The following is a 23,096-nucleotide window of genomic DNA, read 5'->3' as shown; positions in this document are numbered from 1 at the left end:
AGCAAGGCGATGAGGAAGAAGAAGAACAAAGAACGAAAGAAAAAAACAAATACTCCAGTAGCCTCCGTTTTTTCTTGTCTCTATGTGGAAGGGGGGAATGGCAGTTGCCAGTTATTCCCCCTCCCAGCTCATCTTCTTTCTTCTTTCAACAAAACAAGCCTCCCCATCCAGATGAAAACATGTTATTTTCCTCTAGCTCTGGTCTAGTACATACCACTCACACAGGTTAGACATGTTGCAGTGGCTCATCAATATTGCTTACTGAAAAAGACATGGGGCTATAAGACAAGCATTGCCTGCCTTACTGAACTGAAAATGCTCTGTCCCCTCCCGCCTATCCCTGAGAAATCTGGGAGGGGAGGTAGGAGGGTCCTCTCGCAGAATTAGTATGCATTGAGAGAGGAGGGGGTGCCTTTCCAATAAATGTCTAGGAACCAGTGTTAGTGTGAATAAAACTGATAAGGGACTAGCTCCCCCTAGAGTCAAGTATCAATATACCAGTATAGTTTATAAACATTTTAATGAACAATTACAAGTCTGAATATTTCTTGGTACTTAACCTTTCGGTCAATCTGTTGTCAAGTCCAATGCATTTATTTACATGTTTGTAACCAGCCATTAAGGCGATCAGCAGACAGTGTGTGAATTACATTGGGTCCAGGGGGACCCCTGAATTGAGACAGGAGTCCCCCTAAATGCGGGGTCTCTAAATAATACTAATTGAACAATTATAATATTTCTTTAAAATGCTATTTGTAGTACGACAGAGGTAAATATTAAAATAAAACGAACACCCCCGCCGGTCATGGTTTAATATATATATATATATATATCCACGTGGTTGCACTTGTCATCCCGGGACAGTCCCATCTCTCAGCCCCTTTTCAGGCGTCCCAACTTTTCGTTCTACAAAACAGGTCCTTTTGTCAAAGACGCATCAATTAATTCAGGCTACAAGAGTGTAGACCTAATGAAAATCACAGAATGTCATTACAATTTTTGGTGTTTCGTAACGGATGTCTCTTCCCATTCATCTACTCATCAAATGTTAGGATGCTGGAATAATTTTGGACTAGACGAACACACGCAGGTAGCCTACTTTTTGAAGTTATTTGTTTGCAATATGAAAACATGACTAGTTCTGTTCAAGCCAAATTACAAAAAGGTTCAAAAAAACATTAAATTCCATCCATAGAAAAAAAATGGCACAGGATGTGCACACATACACAGGAGGCCCTAGATCATGTATCATTTAACTGTAGAACATGTCCCCCAGTGGCAGGAACTGAGCAGGAGGAAAAGAGAGGTCACATAGGCTTTGGCAGGTTCATGTCTCATTTCAGGTTTGATTTTCAAATCCTCTCGTCCTGTGTCAAAGACACCATTTTGGTACAATGCTGCACCCATGTGGTCAAACACACGGCAGGCAGACAGTGATCACATGGGGCCAACCCATTTCACCAGGATGGGCAACAACATTTTCCAGTAACATTCCAATGATAAGTCACTCTTGTAAACACCTGGGCTCAAATATGATTTGAGTGCAAAATTCTGATAAAAAAATACCAACACACATTCATTTGAAAATAGAGCAATTAGATTTGCCAGAAGCTTTACTGAACTTTTCACTTTGGCTACCTTGGTTACCAGAAGAAAAAAAGAAAAAATCTACAGAATCAATATTCCTCCTCGTTTTGACTTGACACAACAAATTAACTTAAATCTTAACATTTGGTTAAATTGGAGTTTTCGGGGACGTTAAGACGTCAGTGCACTGAGGCTCACAGAAAGGTCCAAAGCGGCCAAACACGTCCCTGGCACGGACTGCAAAGTAGTACTTGGAACCAGAGACAAACTGTGTGAGTGTACAGGCCATGGGCAAAGCCAAGGCCTTCACCTCCCCGATCTTCTTCCAGAGTAGGGGGTGTGTGCTGGGGCCAGAGTGGTCCTGGTGGTAGGCGTATAGGTGGTAGCTGTCCACGGCAGCACAGCTCCTGTCTACCTCAGTCACAGACCAGGAGAGCACGATGCCGTCATTCTGGCTCGGAACGCGGGTTATTTTGAGCAGAGGCTGCTGTGGAGGGCTGGTGCTGGCCGCTTCGAGGGGCAGGCTGATAGTTTGAGGTGGGACAGGCAAGGGGGGAAGGGGAGAGGGCTGGGGGCATGGTATGGAAGATGAAGAAGTGGTTGTTGCGGAGGCAACACTTTCAGATGGGGAGCCCTGAAAGATGAATTTGATCAACTTTCACATCCATATTCTATGTTGACTCTCTTTGGTTGATTATAGGCCAATATGTACATTTTCTTCCAATTGGAAAACATTCTGGAACATGCAGTATTCCATGGCTGCATTCCAAACACTTAAAAGACACACCCTCTCCCCTCAGCCCTCAAATTAAATGGACACTTCTGATGACATCTGACGAGTTGACACTTGCAGGGCAAGGGGCGACGGAAGAAGAAATGTATTTTAAATGGACCGCTCTTGCCCGGAAATGTGTCACTTGTTCATTTCATGGTTGTTTTCAGTCATCATGGAACCACTGATAGCTGTTGTGTGTGCCTTATATGCGCTACAGTCAATTATGATTGCATTTCATAATCTTGGCTAGAAGACAACATCCCCGCAGACATCGAATGTTAGCCATCCTACTATATCAGATACTAATACATTGTAATTTTCGATGTGTGATGTCAGGGAAAGTTGTGCGCAAACTATTGTTTCCAAAAGCTAACCAAACAAAAACATTATTACTTTTATGATAAGTGTTTGAGCCGTCATGTGCATTAGTAGCAACATTTCTAACTTATTTACATTCGTTGACTACTCCATATTAATGTAGTTTAAGGTTAGGCTGACTTTTCTTAGTGGATGTACAATCAACGTGAATTTAATTATGGGGCGTTTCAGGCCCCGGAGTGAACATAATTGTACGAGAGGTTGACCGACTATGATTTTTCAACGGCAATACCGATTATTGGAGGATAAAAAAAAAGAAGCAGATACCGATTTATACACTGCTTAAAAAAATAAAGGGAACACTAAAATAACACATCCTAGATCTGAATGAATGAAATATTCTTATTAAATACTTTTTCTTAACATAGTTGAATGTGCTGACAACAAAATCACACAAAAATGATCAATGGAAATCAAATGTATCAACCCATGGAGGTCTGGATTTGGAGTCACACTCAAAATTAAAGTGGAAAACCACACTACAGGCTGATCCAACTTTGATGTAATGTCCTTAAAACAAGTCAAAGTGAGGCTCAGTAGGGTGTGTGGCCTCCACGTGCCTGTATGACCTCCCTACAACGCCTGGGCATGCTCCTGATGAGGTGGCGGATGGTCTCCTGAGGGATCTCCTCCCAGACCTGGACTAAAGCATCCGCCAACTCCTGGACAGTCTGTGGTGCAACGTGGCGTTGGTGGATGGAGCAAGACATGATGTCCCAGATGTGCTCAATTGGATTCAGGTCTGGGGAACGGGCGGGACAGTCCATAGCATCAATGCCTTCTTCTTGCAGGAACTGCTGACACACTCCAGCCACATGAGGTCTAGCATTGTCTTGTATTAGGAGGAACCCAGGACCAACCGCACCAGCATATGGTCTCACAAGGGGTCTGAGGATCTCATCTCGGTACCTAATGGCAGTCAGGCTACCTCTGGCGAGCACATGGAGGGCTGTGCGGCCCCCCAAAGAAATTCCACCCCACACCATGACTGACCCACCGCCAAACCGGTCATGCTGGAGGATGTTGCAGGCAGCAGAACGTTCTCCACGGCGTCTCCAGACTGTCACGTCTGTCACATGTGCTCAGTGTGAACCTGCTTTCATCTGTGTAGAGCACAGGGCACCAGTGGCCAATTTGCCAATCTTGCTGTTCTCTGGCAAATGCCAAACGTCCTGCACGGTGTTGGGCTGTAAGCACAACCCCCACCTGTGGACGTCGGGCCCTCATACCACCCTCATGGAGTCTGTTTCTGACCGTTTGAGCAGACACATGCACATTTGTGGCCTGCTGGAGGTCATTTTGCAGGGCTCTGGCTGTGCTCCTCCTTGCACAAAGGCGGAGGTAGCGGTCCTGCTGCTGGGTTGTTGCCCTCCTACGGCCTCCTCCACGTCTCCTGATTTACTTTCCTGTCTCCTGGTAGCGCCTCCATGCTCTGGACACTACGCTGACAGACACAGCAAACCTTCTTGCCACAGCTCGCATTGATGTTCCATCCTGGATGAGCTGCACTACCTGAGCCACTTGTGTGGGTTGTAGACTCTGTCTTATGCTACCACTAGAGTGAAAGCACCGCCAGCATTCAAAAGTGACCAAAACATCAGCCAGGAAGCATAGGAACTGAGAAGTGGTCTGTGGTCCCCACCTGCAGAACCACTCCTTTATTGGGGGTGTCTTGCTAATTGCCTATAATTTCCACCTGTTGTATATTCCATTTGCACAACAGCATGTGAAATTTATTGTCAATCAGTGTTGCTTCCTAAGTGGACGGTTTGATTCCACATAAGTGTGATTGACTTGGAGTTACATTGTGTTGTTTAAGTGTTCCCTTTATTTTTTTGTGCAGTATATAAAAAAAAAATGTATGTGATGTGATATATATATATATATATATATATATATATATACACACACACACACACACACACAGTGGGGCAAAAAAGTATTTAGTCAGCCTCCAATTGTGCAAGTTCTCCCACTTAAAAAGATGAGAGGCCTGTAATTTTCATCATAGGTACACTTCAACTATGACAGACATGAGGGGGAAAAAAATCCAGAAAATCACATTGTAGGATTTTCTATTAATTTATTTGCAAATTATGGTGGAAAATAAGTATTTGGTCAATAACAAAAGTTTCTCAATACTTGTTATATACCCTTTGTTGGCAATGACAGATGTCAAATGTTTTCTGTAAGTCTTCACACACTGTTGCTGGTATTTTGGCCCATTCCTCAATGCAGATCTTCTCTAGAGCAGTGATGTTTTGGGGCTGTTGCTGGGCAACACGGACTTTCAATTCCCTCCAAAGATTTTCTATGGGGTTGAGATCTGGAGACTGGCTAGGCCACTCCAGGACCTTGAAATGCTTCTTACGAAGCCACCACTTCGTTGCCCGGGCAGTGTGTTTGGGATCATTTTCATGCTGAAAGACCCAGCCACGTTTCATCTTCAATGCCCTTGCTGATGGAAGGTTTTCCCTCAAAATCTCACGATACATGGCCCCATTCATTCTTTCCTTTACACGGATCAGTAGTCCTGGTCCCTTTGCAGAAAAACAGCCCCAAAGCATGATGTTTCCACCCCCATGCTTCACAGTAGGTATGGTGCTCTTTGGATGCAACTCAACGTTCTTTGTCCTCCAAACACGACGAGTTGAGTTTTTACCAAAAAGTTCTATTTTGGTTTCATCTGACCATATGACATCCTCCCAATCTTCTTCTGGATCATCCAAATGCTCTCTAGCAAACTTCAGACGGGCCTGGACATGTACTGGCTTAAGCAGGGGGACACGTCTGGCACTGCAGGATTTGAGTCCCTGGCGGCGTAGTGTGTTACTGATGGTAGGCTTTGTTACTTTGGTCCCAGCTCTCTGCAGGTCATTCACTAGGTCCCCCCCGTGTGGTTCTGGGATTTTTGCTCACCGTTCTTGTGATCATTTTGATCCCACGGGGTGAGATCTTGCGTGGAGCCCCAGATCGAGGGAGATTATCAGTGGTCTTGTATGTCTTCCATTTCCTAATAATTGCTCCCACAGTTGATTTCTTCAAACCAAGCTGCTTACCTATTGCAGATTCAGTCTTCCCAGCCTGGTGCAGGTCTACAATTTTGTTTTTTGTGTCCTTTGACAGCTCTTTGGTCTTGGCCATAGTGGAGTTTGGAGTGTGACTGTTTGAGGTTGTGAACAGGTGTCTTTTATACTGAACAAGTTCAAACAGGTGCCATTAATACAGGTAACAAGTGGAGGACAGAGGAGCCTCTTAAAGAAGAAGTTACAGGTCTGTGAGAGCCAGAAATCTTGCTTGTTTGTAGGTGACCAAATACTTATTTTCCACCATAATTTGCAAAAAAATCTTTCAAAATCTAACAATGTGATTTTCTGGATTTTTTTTTCTCATTTTGTCTGTCATAGTTGAAGTGTACCTATGATGAAAATTACCGGCCTCATCTTTTTAAGTAGGATAACTTGCACAATTGGTGGCTGACTAAATACTTTTTTGCCCCACACACATATATATATATACATATATACATATATACATATATATACATATATATACATATATATACATATATATATATATATATATAATAAATGACAATTACAACAGTACTGAATGAACACTTATTTTAACTTAACACATCAATAAAATCAATTTAGTCTCAAATAAATAATGAAACATATTCAATTTGGTTTAAATAATGCAAAAACAAAGTGTTGGAGAAGAAAGTAAAAGTGCAATATGTGCCATGTAAAAAAGCTAACATTTAAGTTCCTTGCTCAGAACATGAGAACATATGAAAGCTGGTGGTTCCCTTTAACATGAGTCTTCAATATTCCTGGGTAAGAAGTTTTAGGCTGTAGTTATTATAGGACTATTTCTCTCTATACCGTTTGTATTTCATATACCTTTGACTATTGGATGTTCTAATAGGTACTTTAGTATTGCCAGCCTAATTTCGGGAGTTGATAGGCTTGAAGTCATACACAGCGTAATGCTTGAAGCACAGCGAAGAGCTGCTGGCAAATGCAGGAAAGTGCCGTTTGAATGAATGCTTACGAGCCTGCTGCTGCCTACCACCACTCAGTCAGACTGCTCTATCAAATCATAGACTTAATTATAATACACAGAAATACGAGCCTTAGGTCATTAATATGGTCAAATCCGGAAATTATCATTTCGAAAACAAAACGTTTATTATTTTAGATAAACACGGAACCGTTCCATATTTGATCTAACAGGTGGCATCCCTAAGTCCAAATATTTCTGTTACATTGCACAACCTTCAATGTTATGTCATAATTATGTACAATTCTGGCAAATGAATTACGGTCTTTGTTAGGAAGAAATGGTCTTCACACAGTTCGCAATGAGCCAGGCGGCCCAAACTGCTGCATATACCCGGACTCTGTTGCACAGAACGCAAGAGAAGTTACACAATTTCCCTAGATAAAAGAAATTCATGTTAGGAGGCAATATTAACTAAATATGCAGGTTTAAAGATATATACTTGTGTATTGATTTTAAGAAAGGTGTTGATGTTTATGGTTAGGTACACATTGGTGCAATGACAGTGCTTTTTTCACGAATGCGCTTGTTAAATCACCCGTTTGGCGAAGTAGGCTGTGATTCAATGATAAATTAACAGGCACCGCATCGATTATATGCAACGCAGGACAAGCTAGTTAACCTAATAATATCCTCAACCATGTGTAGTTAACTAGTGATTATGTTAAGATTGATTTTTATAAGAGAAGTTTAATGCTAGCTAGCACCTTACCTTGGCTCTTTGCTGCACTCGCATAACAGGTAGTCAGCCTGCCACGCAGTCTCCTCGTGGAGTGCAATGTTATCAGCCATAATTGGTCTAAAAATGCTGATTATCGATTGTTACGAAAACTTGAAATTGTCCCTAATTAAAATCAGCCATTCCAATTAATCGGTCGACCTCTTAAATTGTACACTTGCAAACGCGATCAAAAACGAGGGCTGAGGGGCTTCCGTTGCCAACTTCTCTTGCTTGGCTAATCATTTGGACCGACAACAAATATGGCCGCGGGGATTCCCCCAATTGCATAAAGCAAGGGTAAGTGGAGGAGGGTGTGTCTTTTCTAAGTTTAAAACGCAGCCCATGCATTGAAAGACGGTTGCTCGGCTTTCAAATATTTGGTAGTCTCACCTGCAGGGGGCGATGATAAACAGCATGCGGAGACCCAACACCTGACATCTGACCAAGAGATGACCTCACTGAAACAATAAATAAAGAGAAAAACAATCTGGGTATTCTGTCAACATAACCACAGACAGTGTTGGCATAAGACACCACCTACCGGCCTGTGTGCCGACTGAAGTGGAGGTTTGCTGTGTGGCTGTTGTTCGCTGACCCGCTGTTGAAGGCGAGGGTGAGGCCTTCAAAGCCATCGGAGCCTTCAGTACTCCAGTAACTGCACACAACACATGGGGACAACTTCAGGAGATGTACAACTCACTGCACTTCTGGCCTCTATAATATCATAAAATACTGCTCACCAAAAGGAAGAGGGAGGGAAAGGAATATCAATCTTACCTAGAACATCATCATCATCCTCCTCCTCCTCCTCCTCTGTCAGGTCTATGAATGTTTCTGATTTGGCAGGGTGAGATGCCTGTGTGGAGTCTGAAGGAGTATTTGTAGATTCACTACCTACATAGGAGAGTGTAGGAAAACACAGCTTCTCAGAATGACACTGAGAATCTGGGCAAAACAAACTATTTACATTTACTCTTCCAAGATAAGAAACCAAACTTCTGAGGTGTAAGCTAACCTGTTTTCGCAGGCACCTGTGGTACAGGGGCAGCTAGTTGTGCTGGGGCATCTGGATGCACAGAGGCAGCTGGTCGCACAGAGGGTTGAGTGCCTGTGGTGGCTGGCATTGAGAATCTTGGTAAGGATGAAGTGGAGTTCGCCACAGACACAAGCCGAATGGACTCACAGACGGAGACAGACACACTGGAGCTGGGCCTGCCGACTGTCCCAGTGGCTCCAGGGTGGGAGATATTGGGTGTGGCACAGAGTGTGGTTATGGTTGTGGCCCTGGGTGTGGTTATGGTTGTGGCCCTGGGTGTGGTTATGGTTGTGGCCCTGGGTGTGGTTATGGTTGTGGCCCTGGGTGTGGTTGCATGTGTGGCCATAGGTATGGCCCAGGGTGTTGTTGTGGTTATGGTTGTGGCCCTGGGCATGGTTATGGGTGTGGTTATGTGGGACGTTGTGGCAGCTGGTGAGTCAGTGGGTGTAGTCGTGGTTGTGGGTGTGGCAGCGAAATGAGATAAGAGGGCAGAAGCAGAGGGCGGCTTGGGAGCAGCAGGAGTGTAGGGAGTAGTCCTCTGTAGGAGGAAGGCAGTGGTCGGTGTCACGGTGGAACTCGTCATGGCGGGAAGTGCGCACACTGGGATTAGCTGAGAGTTGGTTGGGTTGGTAAGGATGGCTGTCCCTCCACCAGGCAGCTGTATGAGGAATGACTGGAGAGGGAAGGCGGACGGGCCGGGTGCTGGGGTAACACAGGTGCTCAGCATCAAGGTTTGGGATGTGGGTTGAGATCCGGCTGAGGCTGTGGAAGAGGGGGAAGGTAGCAAGGGGGCTTGTGGAGGAGAAAGAAATTGAGAAGAAAAAAAATGTTAAAGGAAGAGACTGTATACAATGATATTATTAGTTGGTTAAAGAAAACACACAGATTAAGATGAAGAGAAAACTCCCTCCTGCTCACCGGTGGGTACAGGACTAGGGGTTTGACAGCCCTGATCAGTACGTACAGGAGTAGGGGTTTGACAGCCCTGATCAGTACGTACAGGAGTAGGGGTTTGACTGCTCTGATCATTACGCTTTGGATCCGGTATGTTGTTCCCCATTGTTCTGTTTACAAGGAGGAGAGGAAATGAGTACAGGCAGAGGATTCAGGAAGCTGATCAAAAGGCTGCTCAGTGGAGAATGATGGTGAACACAAACATAAGTGGATGCTGAGAGATACAGTATGACGTCACTGTGCATCCAATCAATTGCTTTTATCCCAAATAACTCAATGACAAATTTAATCTTCGTTGTCAATGCACCTATTTCTTTGGGTTACCCTCTGGTGAAATGTTTTTTTCCTCTGATTAATTGGGACACGCTGCTACACTTCAAATCATTGACTTACCTCAGGCCGAGAATTCCTGATCCTGCTTGGGTGGTTGCTGTGGCAGAAGTAGAGGTAGGTGGCAATGGTACCTGATGAATATAGGGAAAAGCACTTTGTATATAGTTCCAATGGTACCATCAATCTTTCAAAAAAGCAAGTTTCCTCTGAAATCACAGTCATCGTTGAAAGATCAATTGCCTCCGTTTTCACTCACCTCTGGAGGTGTCTTGGCATTCTCCCTGGCTTGGATGGCAGTTCCAACTTTCTTAGAAAGTCGGCCAATCTTTGCCTGAAAGGACACACGTGGAACATGGATTTGCTTGTCTAATGGGCAATACATTCCAATGTCTTTATCCCTAGATTACCCTGTTTGTGTTTTATTTCTCATCTTCTGACAACTGACCTGCAGGCTCTTGAGTGCACTCGGGTGTTTTTCTATTTTGTCCAGTCTGTCTCTGAGCCCCTGAAGACTCTTGTCAAATAGTGTGAGCTGCAGAAAACACAACTGCTCCTCAACAAGCTGCTGCACCACCTACAGAGGACAGGGATTTTAATGGGCAAGTGAGGTAAAAAGATGGAAGGTTATTTTATTTGTTTAACCTTAAAACCAGTCCAACTGAGATTTTTTAAATAAATAACACGAGAAGGTAGCGCCAATCAAATAAAATAGTCATAAATATGCCATGCAACTCAGGATACATGACTACAACTTGGGAACTGAGACATGGTTTCTTTAAATAAAAAATTAAATAAAACATCTCAATTGAGGACCAACCTTCTTTAGCTTGTGTTGCCTTTCTGCGCTCCCACTGATCTTCAGCTCCACATGAGCCTCCAGCTCTTCACAGTCTACTCTGGGCCTCTTGTTATGCCTCTCCACCACTTCCAAGTCTCTTTCTCCCTGCTTTTGACCTCCATCCTCCGAGTCTCCAGACAAGGATCGTTTCTTCTGTAGAGCAGCACCCTCCTCTTCTTGTTTAGAGAGAACACAAAACTTTATTATATCAAAACACCGCTATTATCGAAACTAACATCTTGAAAAAAATTATCTCCGCTAGACAACAGGCCAGTTGAAGTCAGAAATATGACCAATTCCTGCAACCTAGCTAACATATGAACTAAACTTGACATAATCACTTTGGTGCTTCAGTTGGGATTGGAAAAGACTATAGAATTACCTTCATCAATCTGAAGGGGCGTTGGTGATGAAGGGGACGGACAGTCAACTGGAGCACCACTTTCAAATTGTTCTGGCTTCTCCAGGTTAACCTCAACTTTTTCTACCTTTCCTTCACTTTCCCTCTGTTCCTCCTCTTTCTCCTCTTCATCACTCTCATCCTGGACATCATCATCTTCACTAAGCACCAGGAACCCTGGCCTGACCTCCTGGTCTGACTCTGCCGTGTATGACGGGGAGAGCGAAGGGGAAGAGACAGACTCTACAGCCGTGTCGGAGGACAGGAGGAGGGAGGCGGCAGGGTTCAATATGGGCACTGTGTACGGAGTGGTACCTGGTACCAGGTCTACTTCCATACCATCAACCTCACGCTCTCTTACTGCTACTGCTTTCTCTGAACTCACAGGAGAGGAAACAATAACATCCTCCTTGGAATTTATATCCACATTTCCCAGTCCATTCATTTTGTCTTCTACCTCAAGGCTGGGAAATGTAGACTCCTTGTCCCCCTCTCCTTCTTCCTGAAATTTTTTTACATCAGAGTGTATGTTCTGTGACGAAGAAACCAGTAATTCAGAGGCTGTTGGTTCCTCAGAGGTCTCAGTGGTTAGGGATGTGGCCGTCAGGGAGGAAGGGGCATGAGTGGTGGTATGTGTAGTTCCATGTATTTCTTTATCTACTTCCATAGACACAGCTTCACAGTGCTTCCCATTTACCATTGATGGCTGAGGTGGGGATGGGAAAGAACATGGAGAGGAGAGAGTGGTGTGAAGGGATTCCAGTTGCTGTCGATCGCTGACTTTCATAGTCTTTTTTGCTCTGAAAATTTTCCTCTGGGGTTCCTCTGCGACAGCAACATCCATGCTTGACCTGAATGGTGGTGGAGAAGAAGGAGCAAAAGAATGTCAATCATGGACAATTCTGTTTTTGTTTTACTCTACTTATTTGCATTTGCCTTTGATTCATGCAAATTAAAAACAAACATTTTCAATAATCTCTTCATTAATGAAGTGTATTAAATTCAAATAGAAGCGGGAGCACTGACTTTCCCGTACACACTATTGTTGAAGTCCAAGATAGGACACACCCACAATCATGCAGCTGCTCCTCCTCCTCTTTACACCCTGTCAACTCTGATTGGTAGAGTGCAAAGCCTGCCAGGCAACTCAAGCAGGTGATTGATTCAGTGACGGGTTTCAGGGCCTGGTGGGAGGTGTTTGCACCGGGTGAAAAGCGATTGCATTTGTTTTGGAACGGGGCTGCCTCCTGGGCGTGAGCCAGGTGCCCTGCTCTGCCCAACGGTGGCTCAAAAAAATAATAATTGGGTTAAGCAAGTGAAGTAATGAGTAGGATTCTGTATTCACATGCATACATACATATATATATACATATATATAAACACTATCTGCCTTCCCAATGAAAGCTAGTTTGAAAATGATGACGTTTCATGCAAAATATGTTTCTGAACGATGCACCATGCTGCTATGTTGACAGCATGAGCATGCAGCCCAGACTACTGTTCCATTTGAGAAGGGTTCTCCTCCCACACCGCTTTTGACCTTTCATGTCAACTAGCAGCATTCAGCACGAGTGCTGTTGTCAGCATGAAGCCCAGATTACTGTTCTATTTGAGAAGGGTGCTCCTCCCTTGCCACTTTTGACCTTTCATGTCACCTTGCAGCATTCACAGAGGCTGCTAGTTTCTCCAAGCCTGCAGGCGAGAGGAGGAAGGATACAAGAACCCTACCCTTACAATAGCCAACAGCCTGGAAACCTGACGTTGAATTTCATTGAAGCACGCACACAAAATGAAAATACATGTATGCATGCATACTTGCCAGGCTCATGCTTCCATGGCTCTGTGCATGCTTCAGGTGACAAATCTGAACATTCTGCCAGCACTTTGAAAAGTAGATTAAACTATACTTTCCTGTAGATATTGTCTCTCATTCCTACCTGCAAACAGACCAACCACATGGACAACCAGTAAAGTTAAACTACAATTTTATTCAACATTCTGGCTTGTAGAGGTCGTGAGAGGAAACTTTCCTGATCCAAACACTAATTGATGCCCAACGTAGATTTCCATTAAATAAAACATCAAGTTTCCAGGCTATAGTCAACTAAGTGGTAAGTTCTGCATTTACCACTGCCTCATCAAAATAGGAATGAAAATAGGAATGAAAACAAAATCAATCAAATAACCTTGCATAGTGCCATGCCATCTTAGCCATGTCATCTTGACAAATTTAGGACAGCTCTTAGAGCCAGTAAGATTGTTTTTTAAAGCAATAAAAGAAACCCCATTGAGTTGGAAGAACCTGTTAGTACACTTAGTACACTTTTTCAAAGATGATTTGAAAACGTAATGTTGCCCTCATGGAATGTCATTCCTTAAACTGCCCCATCATAAATCCAGTACTACCTGCAGCTGAAAATGTAATGCGATGCATTTGCTCCATGTAAAGAGTTTCTGTTTAGGAGGGTGGAGACTTTACTGTCTCTAATATTTTTTTCAGAAATTTCCCCCCCAGAACCTAACTGAGCATTTGACACAATTATTATTATGATTAGTTCTGGGATTCAGAGATTCGCTCCATGTGAACCCCCCTCTGAAAGTATGGGCAAACCCAAGGGTATGGGGTAATCCCCCTATGATCACATTCATGGAGGATTCCCTTTGCAGTTGGATGAAATTATATTTAGCCCAGTTAAATTACCTTGTGAAAGGAGGCAATTCAATACACCTGTGAAAGGAAGCAATTCAATGCACCTGTGAAAGGAAGCAATTCAATGCACCTGTGGACACTCAGACTAAGTATCAAGGGCTAGACTAAGTACGAGATTGAGACTATCAAACTGCACACCTGAATTTAATTTCATACTAATTGATTACTGTTGATTTGTCGCACCAGGTGTTGGATAAGTGAAGGAAGGTGTGGCCAAACTAGTCTTACAGTGTTTGTCACAAAGCGGAATCAATATTAGCCAGGTAACTAACAAACTTTCAGATATAGTGGTTTGTTTTCTGGTTTATTAAAAAAGCTAAAGTAAATGATGGATTATTGAGAAGGTACCATTTACATTTCAAGTCAATCTTTCTCAGTTAGCTGGCTAAGTCATCCATCCTGACATTACTTAAGAGGGCCATGGAGTACACAGGCTTTTGTTCCAGCCCAGAAATCATGACACACTCCTGTGCCTCAAACAATTAAGTTGAATATTGTGATATTTCAATTATGAAGTGGTATATTTCACACAATTTGTTTTGCGCTGACAAAATATGATCTCTAATGGAACATGTATAAGAAGACTGGCCGTAGGAACATTGCCCTTGAAGTCAAGATGTGCAGGATCTGATGGCTTGGACACATTTTGACGGACAGTGGTAGCTGTGCTGGAGTAGATTGGTCTCATGGGACAGGGCACGGACTGTGGCAAGGCACTCAAGCAGTAGAAGGACTAAGTAAATTATGTCAATTTAATTCCGTCAAAATGCTGCGTTAACGGACCTAAAATTGCTACATCAGTAAGTTATGTAGATGCCTTCAATGGCCTCGCCATTTACATAAAATGATTCAGTGAAGTTTGGACTAAGATTTAAAGTATATCTTAATGCAGTAACTTAATGTTAAACATGTGAGGTCACTCACCCTTTACATCCAGTTTCAAAACAGGATCCTGTAGTGACCAGAACTTGCTAAGTGCTAAATTGAATCAGCAAATGCTAACTTGACCTGTCTCCTTATCCTGTCTGTTGTCACTGATTGGGAGTGAATCACAACCACTCAAAACCAGCACATTCTTAGTATGTGCTAAACTTCCCTGCCCACATTCGTATGTTCTAAACTCCACAGCTAGCCTATTCAGTCCGTCAATTCGCTCCCTCTCAAACAAAGCAGGAAGTGTGATGGGGGAGGGAAATCCAGACAGATGAAGGCGGGGCTACCATTTTTGGGGAAACTGCAGAAATGGAAACAAAGGTGTTTCAAGGCACTTTCTATTGCACCATTCTTCATGAAAAGGAGTCGTCTACATTTTTTAGCAACTCTCATACTCTATGTGTAACGGATGTGAAACGCTAGCTTAGTTAGCGGTGGTGCGCGCTAAATAGTGTTTCAATCGGTGACGTCACTTGCTCTGAGACCTTGAAGTAGTGGTTCCCCTTGCTCTGCAAGGGCCGCGGCTTTTGGGTAACGATGCTTCGTGGGTGACTGTTGATGTGTGTGGTTCGTGCCCGGGTATGGGCGAGGGGACGGTCTAAAGTTATACTGTTACATTGATGCTGTTGACCCGAATCACTGGTTGCTGCGGAAAAGGAGAAGGTCAAAAGGGGGGTGAGTGTAACGGATGTGAAACGGCTAGCTTAGTTAGCTGTGGTGCGCTAAGTAGCGTTTCAATCAGTGACGTCACTTGCTCTGAGACCTTGAAGTAGTAGTTCCCCTTGCTCTGCAAGGGCTGTGGCTTTTGTGGAGCGATGCTTTGAGGGTGACTGTTGTTGATGTGCAGAGGGTTCCTGGTTCGCGCGAGGGGACGGTCTAAAGTTATACTGTTACATTGGTGCCGTGACCCGGATCACTGGTTGCTGCGGAAAAGGAGGAGGTCAAAAGGGGGGTGAATGTAACGGATGTGAAACGCTAGCTCAGTTAGCGGTGGTGTGCGCTAAATAGTGGTTCAATCGGTGACGTCACTTGCTCTGAGACCTTGAAGTAGTAGTTCCCCTTGCTCTGCAAGGGCCGTGGCTTTTGTGGAGTGATGGGTAACGATGCTTCGAGGGTGACTGTTGTTGATGTGTGCAGAGGGTCCCTGGTTCGCGCCCGGGTATGGGCGAGGGGACGGTCTAAAGTTATACTGTTACATATGCTCATGATACAAAACAGTCCCATCTCAATCCATCCCGCATTGTGCTTCAGGCAATATTATTATATTTTATTATTATCCTGAATATTTTCCCCACTCATTACTAACTTGTGATGAACTATACCCAGAGGGAGATGAACTATACCCAGAGGGAGATGAACTATACCCAGGGGGAAATGAACTAACATGATTCAAAACCATCTCATATTGCCTCTGCATGTTTACGACTACTTTTTCTTACTGTTTGATTAGTGCTAGAATATTTGTATGCATCCTATAATGTATACTTTTCAGTCGATAGTTTAACACAAATAAGCCTACAGTACATCATCAGCCTAGGTTCCGCAACCTCATTATGCATGTCAAGCTTTTCAGTCAGCCATTTTGGCAGCTGTCAGAAGTTTTAATTTATTAAATGAAATGTTCTAGCTAGGTATCATGTCATTATGAATGTACGAGTAATCAAGCTATGAATGAGGGATAGAGCAATTGAGATCCCAATAAAGTAGGCTATTGGCCAGACAGCTGGGTAGGGCCGGACGGACATGTTTTTAGAAATGTTTGCTCATTTTTTTAATAATAAAAAAGAAATGCCTTATGTAAATATGTTTTCAGACCTTTTGCTATGAGACTCAAAATTGAGCTCAGGTGCTTCCTGTTACAATTGATCATCCTTGAGATGTTTCTACAACTTGATTGGAGTCCACCTGTGGTAAATTCAATTGATTGGACATGATTTGAAAAGGCCCACACCAGTCTATATAAGGTTCCACAGTTGACAGTGCGTGTCAGAGCAAAAATCAAGACGAGGTCGAAGGAATTGTCCGTAGAGCTCTAAGACGGGATTGTGTCGAGGCACAGATCTGGGGAAGGGTACCAAAAAATGTCTTCAAAGAACACAGTGGCCTCCATCATTCTTAAATGGAAGAAATTTGGAACCACCAAGACTCTTCCTAGAGCTGGCTGCCTGGCCAAACTGAGCAATCGGGGGAGAAGGGCCTTGGTCAGGGAGGTGATCAAGAACCCGATGGTCACTCTGACAGAGCTCCAGAGTTCCTCTGTGGAGATGGTTGTCCTTCTGGAAGGTTCTCCCATCTCTGCAGCATTCCACCAATCAGGCCTTCATGGTGGAGTAGCCAGATGGAAGCCACTCTTTTAGCAAAAGGCCCATGACAGCCCGCTTGGAGTTTGCCAAAAAGGTGCCTAAAGGACTTTTAGACCATGAGAAAAGAGTCTCTGGTCTGATTGAACACTTGGCATTCAGGCCAAGTGTAAGGTTTGGAGGAAACCTGGCACCATCCCTACAGTGAAGCATTGTGGCGGCATCATGCTGTGGGTAGGTTTTTTAGCAGCAGGGCCTAGAAAACTAGTCCGGATTGAGGGGAAAGATTAACGGAGCAAAGTACAGAGAGAGCCTTGATGAAAACCTGCTCCAGAGCACTCAGGACCTCCGACTGGGGTGACGGTTCACCTTCCAACAGGACAACGACCCTAAGCACACAGCCAAGATGACGCAGGAGTGGCTTCGGGACAAGTCTCTGAACATCTCTGGAGAGACCTGAAAATAGCTGTGCAGCGACGCTCCCCATCCAATCTGACAGACTTGGAGATGATCTGCAGAAAAGAATGGGAGAAATTCCCCAAATACAGGTGTGACAAGCTTGTAGCGTCATACCTAAGACTCAAGGCTGTAATCGCTGCCAAGTGCTTCAGCAAAGTACAGAGTAAAGGGTCTGAATACTTCTGTAAATGTGATATTTCAGTTTTTATTTGTCATTATGGGGTATTGTGTGTAGATTTGGGGGGTGTAAGCGATTTAATCCATTTAAGAGTAAGGAGAGAGAATACAGTAGACGGCACATGTCAACGTGTGATTTATGACCCTACATTATGGGTCAGGTTTGTATGCCCATATATGGGCATCCTGCAGGACATCCTGACAGGAAAGTCTTCACGGTAGGAGGAGGGTATTAATTGAACCAGATAGTGCATCTGTTCCATTGAAGCTGTCGTGATTGATGTGTAAGGACCTCGTTGAACTGGGGGGATGTGTTTGACCATTTCAAAGAGGATGTTGTAGAGACCTTAGGGCTGTTGTCTATGAAACAGGAATGTCCGGGGTTATTGGGGGAAGCCGCATTATAAATAAGAGCTGAACACCACAAGCGACCTCGATAAACCACTAAAGAAATTAAAATAACCCCAGAACATTAAATAACAAATAAACATGTCTCCTAGGCCAATTATAGGTGTACTTTGTGCCTTGTGTCAAGAACACAATGACGAAAACATTGAGGACATTCTGTGTGATGCACCTGAATGTTTTAATGGAGTGCTGGATATGAGTGATGGACTTATGGGTTACATTTTCCAACAGGAGGATTCAACTGTGAAGTTTTCACAGATGGCGGCCACAGACCCCTTTATCAAACAAAACCCGGGAGTGTTTCTCCTGCGCTGCGTATGAGAGAATGGCTTAAGATACGGCTCAGGCTATGCCAGATCGAACACTCCCTGAGTGGGACAACGCTTCCCAGGTATGCGCTGGAAGAGGAAGTGTGCGTGCGAGATGATTTGAAAGCCATAAGAATCTCTTCAGTGGCGTATAGTCCAGACTTCAAAGTGACATTTTTAGCATGTGCCCAATTCAATAGTTCAAATGCTACAAAATTGGTTAGTTCGTATGTGTTTTCCAAAGCCTGCATGGATGTGAACAATTTTGTGCCCGTCTTTAGCTTTAAGTGGAGCGATTATCATATATTCCTGGCCATGATGAAACAGCTGGACAATCTTTTCCAACACCGTGAACAATTACGTCGCTGGACGCTTCTATCCTTAAGACAGACCCGGGCTCTAAATGCAAGAGTTTTGACATATCCTGGTAAAGAAAACTTACGGAACGTGGAGTGTGTGGGATATCTTGCGAGGAAGAGACCCTGTCTGGAAGATGGGGAATTAGAAACGGACAGGTGCCTGGATTAACCATATAGCCGCCCCATTATCTGTAAGAAAGGAATAGTCAAATTGTTTAAATAATTATAGCATGTTCAAAAGGTCTGTACTAAATATTTGCAACTTTAAAACCCTTTATTTAGTTCTATCTCGTCTTTAACAAACGGAATATCAGTCTCTCGGAGAAAATGCTTTAGAAAAGACGTGTGTGCGTTTCAAAACAATGTGCTTGAGGTGGTGTCTCTGCAGTTGTTTTAAAACAATGTTTCTTATTTTTGTATGAATACAGTCTTTCCTATAACAGACAGTTAGAAATATAAGCATTTAAAGGGTATTAAAGTTTAGTACTGTGCTGTAATTATGTATATACACTGCTCAAAAAAATAAAGAGAACAATAAAATAACACATCCTAGATCTGAATGAATGAAATATTCTTAATAAATACTTTTTTCTTTACATAGTTGAATGTGCTGACAACAAAATCACACAAATTATCAATGGAAATCAAATTTAACAACCCATGGAGGTCTGGATTTGGAGTCACACTCAAAATTAAAGTGGAAAACCACACTACAGGCTGATCCAACTTTGATGTAATGTCCTTAAAACAAATCAAAATGAGGCTCAGTAGTGTGTGTGTGGCCTACATGTGCCTGTATGACCTCCCTACAACACCTGGGCATGCTCCTGATGAGGTAGCGAATGGTCTCCTGAGGGATCTCCTCCCAGACCTGGACTAAAGCATCCGCCAACTCCTGGACAGTCTGTGGTGCAACGTGGCGTTGGTGGATGGAGCAAGACATGATGTCCCAGATGTGCTCAATTGGATTCAGGTCTGGGGAACGGGCGGGCCAGTCCCATAGCATCAATGCCTTCCTCTTGCAGGAACTGCTGACACACTCCAGCCACATGAGGTCTAGCATTGTCTTGCATTAGGAGGAACCCAGGGCCAACCGCACCAGCATATGGTCTCACAAGGTGTCTGAGGATCTCATCTCAGTACCTAATGGCAGTAGGCTACCTCTGGCGAGCACATGGAGGGCTGTGCGGCCCCCCCAAAGAAATGCCACCCCACACCATGACTGACCCACCGCCAAACCGGTCATGCTGGAGGATGTTGCAGGCAGCAGAACGTTCTCCACGGCGTCTCCAGACTCTGTCACGTCTGTCACATGCTCTGTGTGAACCTGCTTTCATCTGTGAAGAGCACAGGGCGCCAGTGGCGAATTTGCCGATCTTGCTGTTCTCTGGCAAATGCCAAACGTCCTGCACGGTGTTGGGCTGTAAGCACAACTCCCACCTGTGGACGTCGGGACCTCATACCACCCTCATGGAGTCTGTTTCTGACCGTTTGAGGAGACACATGCAAATTTGTGGCCTGCTGGAGGTCATTTTGCAGTGCTCCTCCTGCTCCTCCTTGCACAAAGGCGGAGGTAGCGGTCCTGCTGCTGGGTTGTTGCCCTCCTACCGCCTCCTCCACGTCTCCTGATGTACTGGCCTGTCTCCTGGTAGCGCCTCCATGCTCTGGACACTACGCTGACAGACACAGCAAACCTTCTTGCCACAGCTCGCATTGATGTCCCATCCTATATATATATATATATATATATATATATTATTATTGTGTATAAAAACATTCTGGCATGGTTAAATATTGCGCTGTAAAATTGTTTTAACTAATTAGAACATGTTTTAAAGGTCTGTACTAAATATTTAGAATGAAATAAAGGGTTTTAAAAATGTATCTCACCTTTAATGAAGGAATCTGTCTTTTCTCTGTGTGTCTCTGAGAAAGGCTTTCATGAAAGACGGATGTGTGTTTCAAAACAAAGGGTTTTTTGGGGGGGTGGTGTCTGTGCATGTGTCTTGACAATTGTGCTTGAAACAATTCAAAATTAGGGGTCATTTGCACACAGGTTGTCTCCAAAAACAGCAGGTGTTATTTCCCGGGCTGTAGGGAGCAACAGTCAATCCCATCAACCAGCATAGAATATAGCTAGACACCCTCTGAGGTTTAAAAACAATGGGTTTTTTTCGAAACAATATCAACACTATAGGGTAATTTGCACACAGGTTGTCTCCACACACAAAAAATGTCAAACAACAAAACAATCCCCCAGGTCTGTAAATTCATTCCATACATTGTCTCCGTTAGGACACAGCTGCTCATCTGAAAAGTATTTTCCTGCCTTTCTGCAAGCCTATACACATGGAGGATTTGGAATTAATATATTAGATTTTTTGTGTGCGTTAGGTAGCTTGTGGGAAATGTATGATATTACTGTACTGTTTGGAACTCTCTCTAATATTAAACCGGTGTTGTGTTTTTATAGATCTTCTTAAAGGGGTGTACATGGAATTTTCAGGTATGTTTTTATGTCAAACCCTGCAGAATCTGCAAAGCCAGAGGAAAAAGGGTTAGGACCCGCGGTAACCAGGATTCCTCAGAACAGCACACGTCAACAAACCAGAGGTAATTTAACTAATATATATATATATATATATATATATATATATATATATATATATATATATATATATATATATATATATATATATATATATTTTTTTTTTTATTATTTTTAATACCCTATTTTGTATATATTCTTTGACTCCTCCCAGGCGTATACCGACACAGAAGGCCCAATATGGCGAGAGGACGTGTTCGAGGAGGAATTTGGCGCCCAAGACATACCTAGTAAATAATTGAAACCAGATCATTTCAACGCCTTATATGACAATTCTACGGTAGACGATTTGTTGATGTATGAGGCGGCCAAACACCTTGATACAGCCAATTCTGAGGTAGAAACAACAGATCCTGAAATAGATCAGGATCGGTTTCTCTCGGCCTTTTACAGGGCTCTAAAATCCAGAAATGTTCAGCTACACAAAAGTATGGTTGCTTTACTAAAGCGTCAATACAGTCAACATTTATCCTTCTGGCATAGAACAATGCCCCGTTTGTTAAACAACAATCTGATTTTTTTTTTAAACGCAAAAACAAGCACTAAAACCTGTATGTAACATGGATCCGTCTAGAATACCAGAGGACCTCATATCCTTAATTAACCAAATGAATGAGAGCACAACATCTTCCACACCATCCCCCACACACCTCCTTTAACTCCCATGTCCGAGGAGCCTGAGCAACCACACAATGTTTTTGAGGAATTGGAAAATTGTGTAATAAATCAGTGGCGATGGTATTGATAGAAGTGTTCGTGTTGTGTACCGAAATAAATTCAGCAATACAGAGATTTGACAATTAAAAAAAAAAAAATCACATGGATGAATCAACCTTGATTATGCAGTTTGTTTTATGTGATGATCTTTGATACGCTGAGCAAACTTTTAGAAAGGGCAACAGATTTTTCCAAACCTCGTGATGTCTTACAGCTTGAAATTTGTGGAGATAGTATGCAAAACACTATCTCTTGTTTTACCCAATGGCGAAGCAAATCTTGAACAATTTATAGCCCGGCTGGAAAGACTTGTTCAATCTATTTTATTCATCATAGCTGATCGGACACTAGAGCTCGTTGTACACATTGTACGTCAACCCCTAGGCGGAGGTGGTCAGATAAGGAAACTTGGTAGTCTCATGCAATCAGAAATCATAAACAATAAAAGGGCATATCTCAAACTTTCACAATCCTGGTAATCAGTTATGCTTTGCAATAGGCCTAGCACATTTACTCAGCCCTGGATGTACTGATCTAGAGGCTTTACAAAAGGCTAGGGAGCTCCAAAATGCCGTGGGTCTAGGTATACAGGATGCTGTGGCTTTCTCTGACATAGTCAAATTTGACATTTTTCTGAACATCAAGATTGTGGTTTTGTACCATATAAGCTCTAATTCAGCTCTCTTGAAATTCCAGAACAACCCACAACCTCATCCTCAGATTCTGTACTTTTTATATGCAAAACACGCATTATTATGCTATTACCAACATCACTGTTTTTAGGATGCCATATGTGTGCCCATGTCATACAGGCTACACCCGAAAGTGGGGGCACTTGTCGTTATAACTGTTCAGTATGTCTGTGCGGATTGTCAACGCACATGTCATTTGGCCTACTCCTACGAAAAACACAAAATTGAAACATGGCACCCCAAGGCATGTAAATCTGTAAGGAGCTGTGACATTAACAAGAAATGTCCAAAATGCCATTGCAATTACAACCTTAAAATAGACAGCCCTAAACCTCATG

At 43.3% G+C, this 23,096-nt stretch overlaps 1 protein-coding gene and 1 long non-coding RNA gene across 6 annotated transcripts; one reads left to right on the top strand and one right to left on the bottom strand.

Moving 5' to 3' along the window:
- Positions 1-503: 503 nt before the first annotated feature.
- Positions 504-15,003, bottom strand: LOC110486456 (activating transcription factor 7-interacting protein 1). Of its 5 annotated transcripts, XM_090196593.1 has the most exons (13): positions 14,722-14,980; positions 11,070-11,938; positions 10,667-10,863; positions 10,295-10,423; positions 10,106-10,180; positions 9,910-9,980; positions 9,580-9,626; positions 9,481-9,543; positions 8,542-9,354; positions 8,304-8,420; positions 8,068-8,181; positions 7,917-7,984; positions 504-2,221 (listed from the first exon to the last, which is right to left on the bottom strand). In XM_090196593.1, exons 2-13 carry the CDS (start codon positions 11,929-11,931, stop codon positions 1,736-1,738), a joined length of 3,042 nt encoding a protein of 1,013 aa, XP_090052719.1. In that variant the 5' UTR covers positions 11,932-11,938; positions 14,722-14,980; the 3' UTR covers positions 504-1,735. The 5 variants fall into 5 exon arrangements, with proteins under 5 accessions (XP_090052719.1, XP_090052718.1, XP_090052715.1 ...); XM_090196592.1 differs by having other exon boundaries at positions 9,481-9,626; positions 10,667-10,860; positions 14,722-15,003; XM_090196589.1 differs by having other exon boundaries at positions 9,481-9,626.
- LOC118938293 (uncharacterized) lies at positions 15,004-22,181 on the top strand. The gene is made up of 3 exons (XR_005035547.2): positions 15,004-15,405; positions 21,274-21,354; positions 21,504-22,181. It is a non-coding gene; the product is annotated as an uncharacterized LOC118938293 (long non-coding RNA).
- The last annotated feature ends 915 nt before the right edge of the window (positions 22,182-23,096 follow it).

This window comes from Oncorhynchus mykiss, chromosome 13, assembly GCF_057628025.1.
Source record: "Oncorhynchus mykiss isolate SJ-2025 chromosome 13, ASM5762802v1, whole genome shotgun sequence".
In the NCBI taxonomy this organism is placed as follows: Eukaryota; Metazoa; Chordata; class Actinopteri; order Salmoniformes; family Salmonidae; genus Oncorhynchus; species Oncorhynchus mykiss.
This window is presented reverse-complemented; position numbering and strand designations above follow the sequence as displayed.

Coding starts and splice junctions, on each gene's coding strand:
- LOC110486456 (XM_090196589.1), bottom strand. CDS start 11,931: ATGGATGTTGCTGTCGCAGAGGAACCCCAGAGGAAAATTTTCAGAGCA. Junction 9,355..9,480: donor CCCTAGTCCTGTACCCACCG/GTGAGCAGGAGG, acceptor CTCCTCCACAAG/CCCCCTTGCTACCTTCCCCC. Junction 8,182..8,303: donor GGATGATGATGATGTTCTAG/GTAAGATTGATA, acceptor TGTTGTGTGCAG/TTACTGGAGTACTGAAGGCT.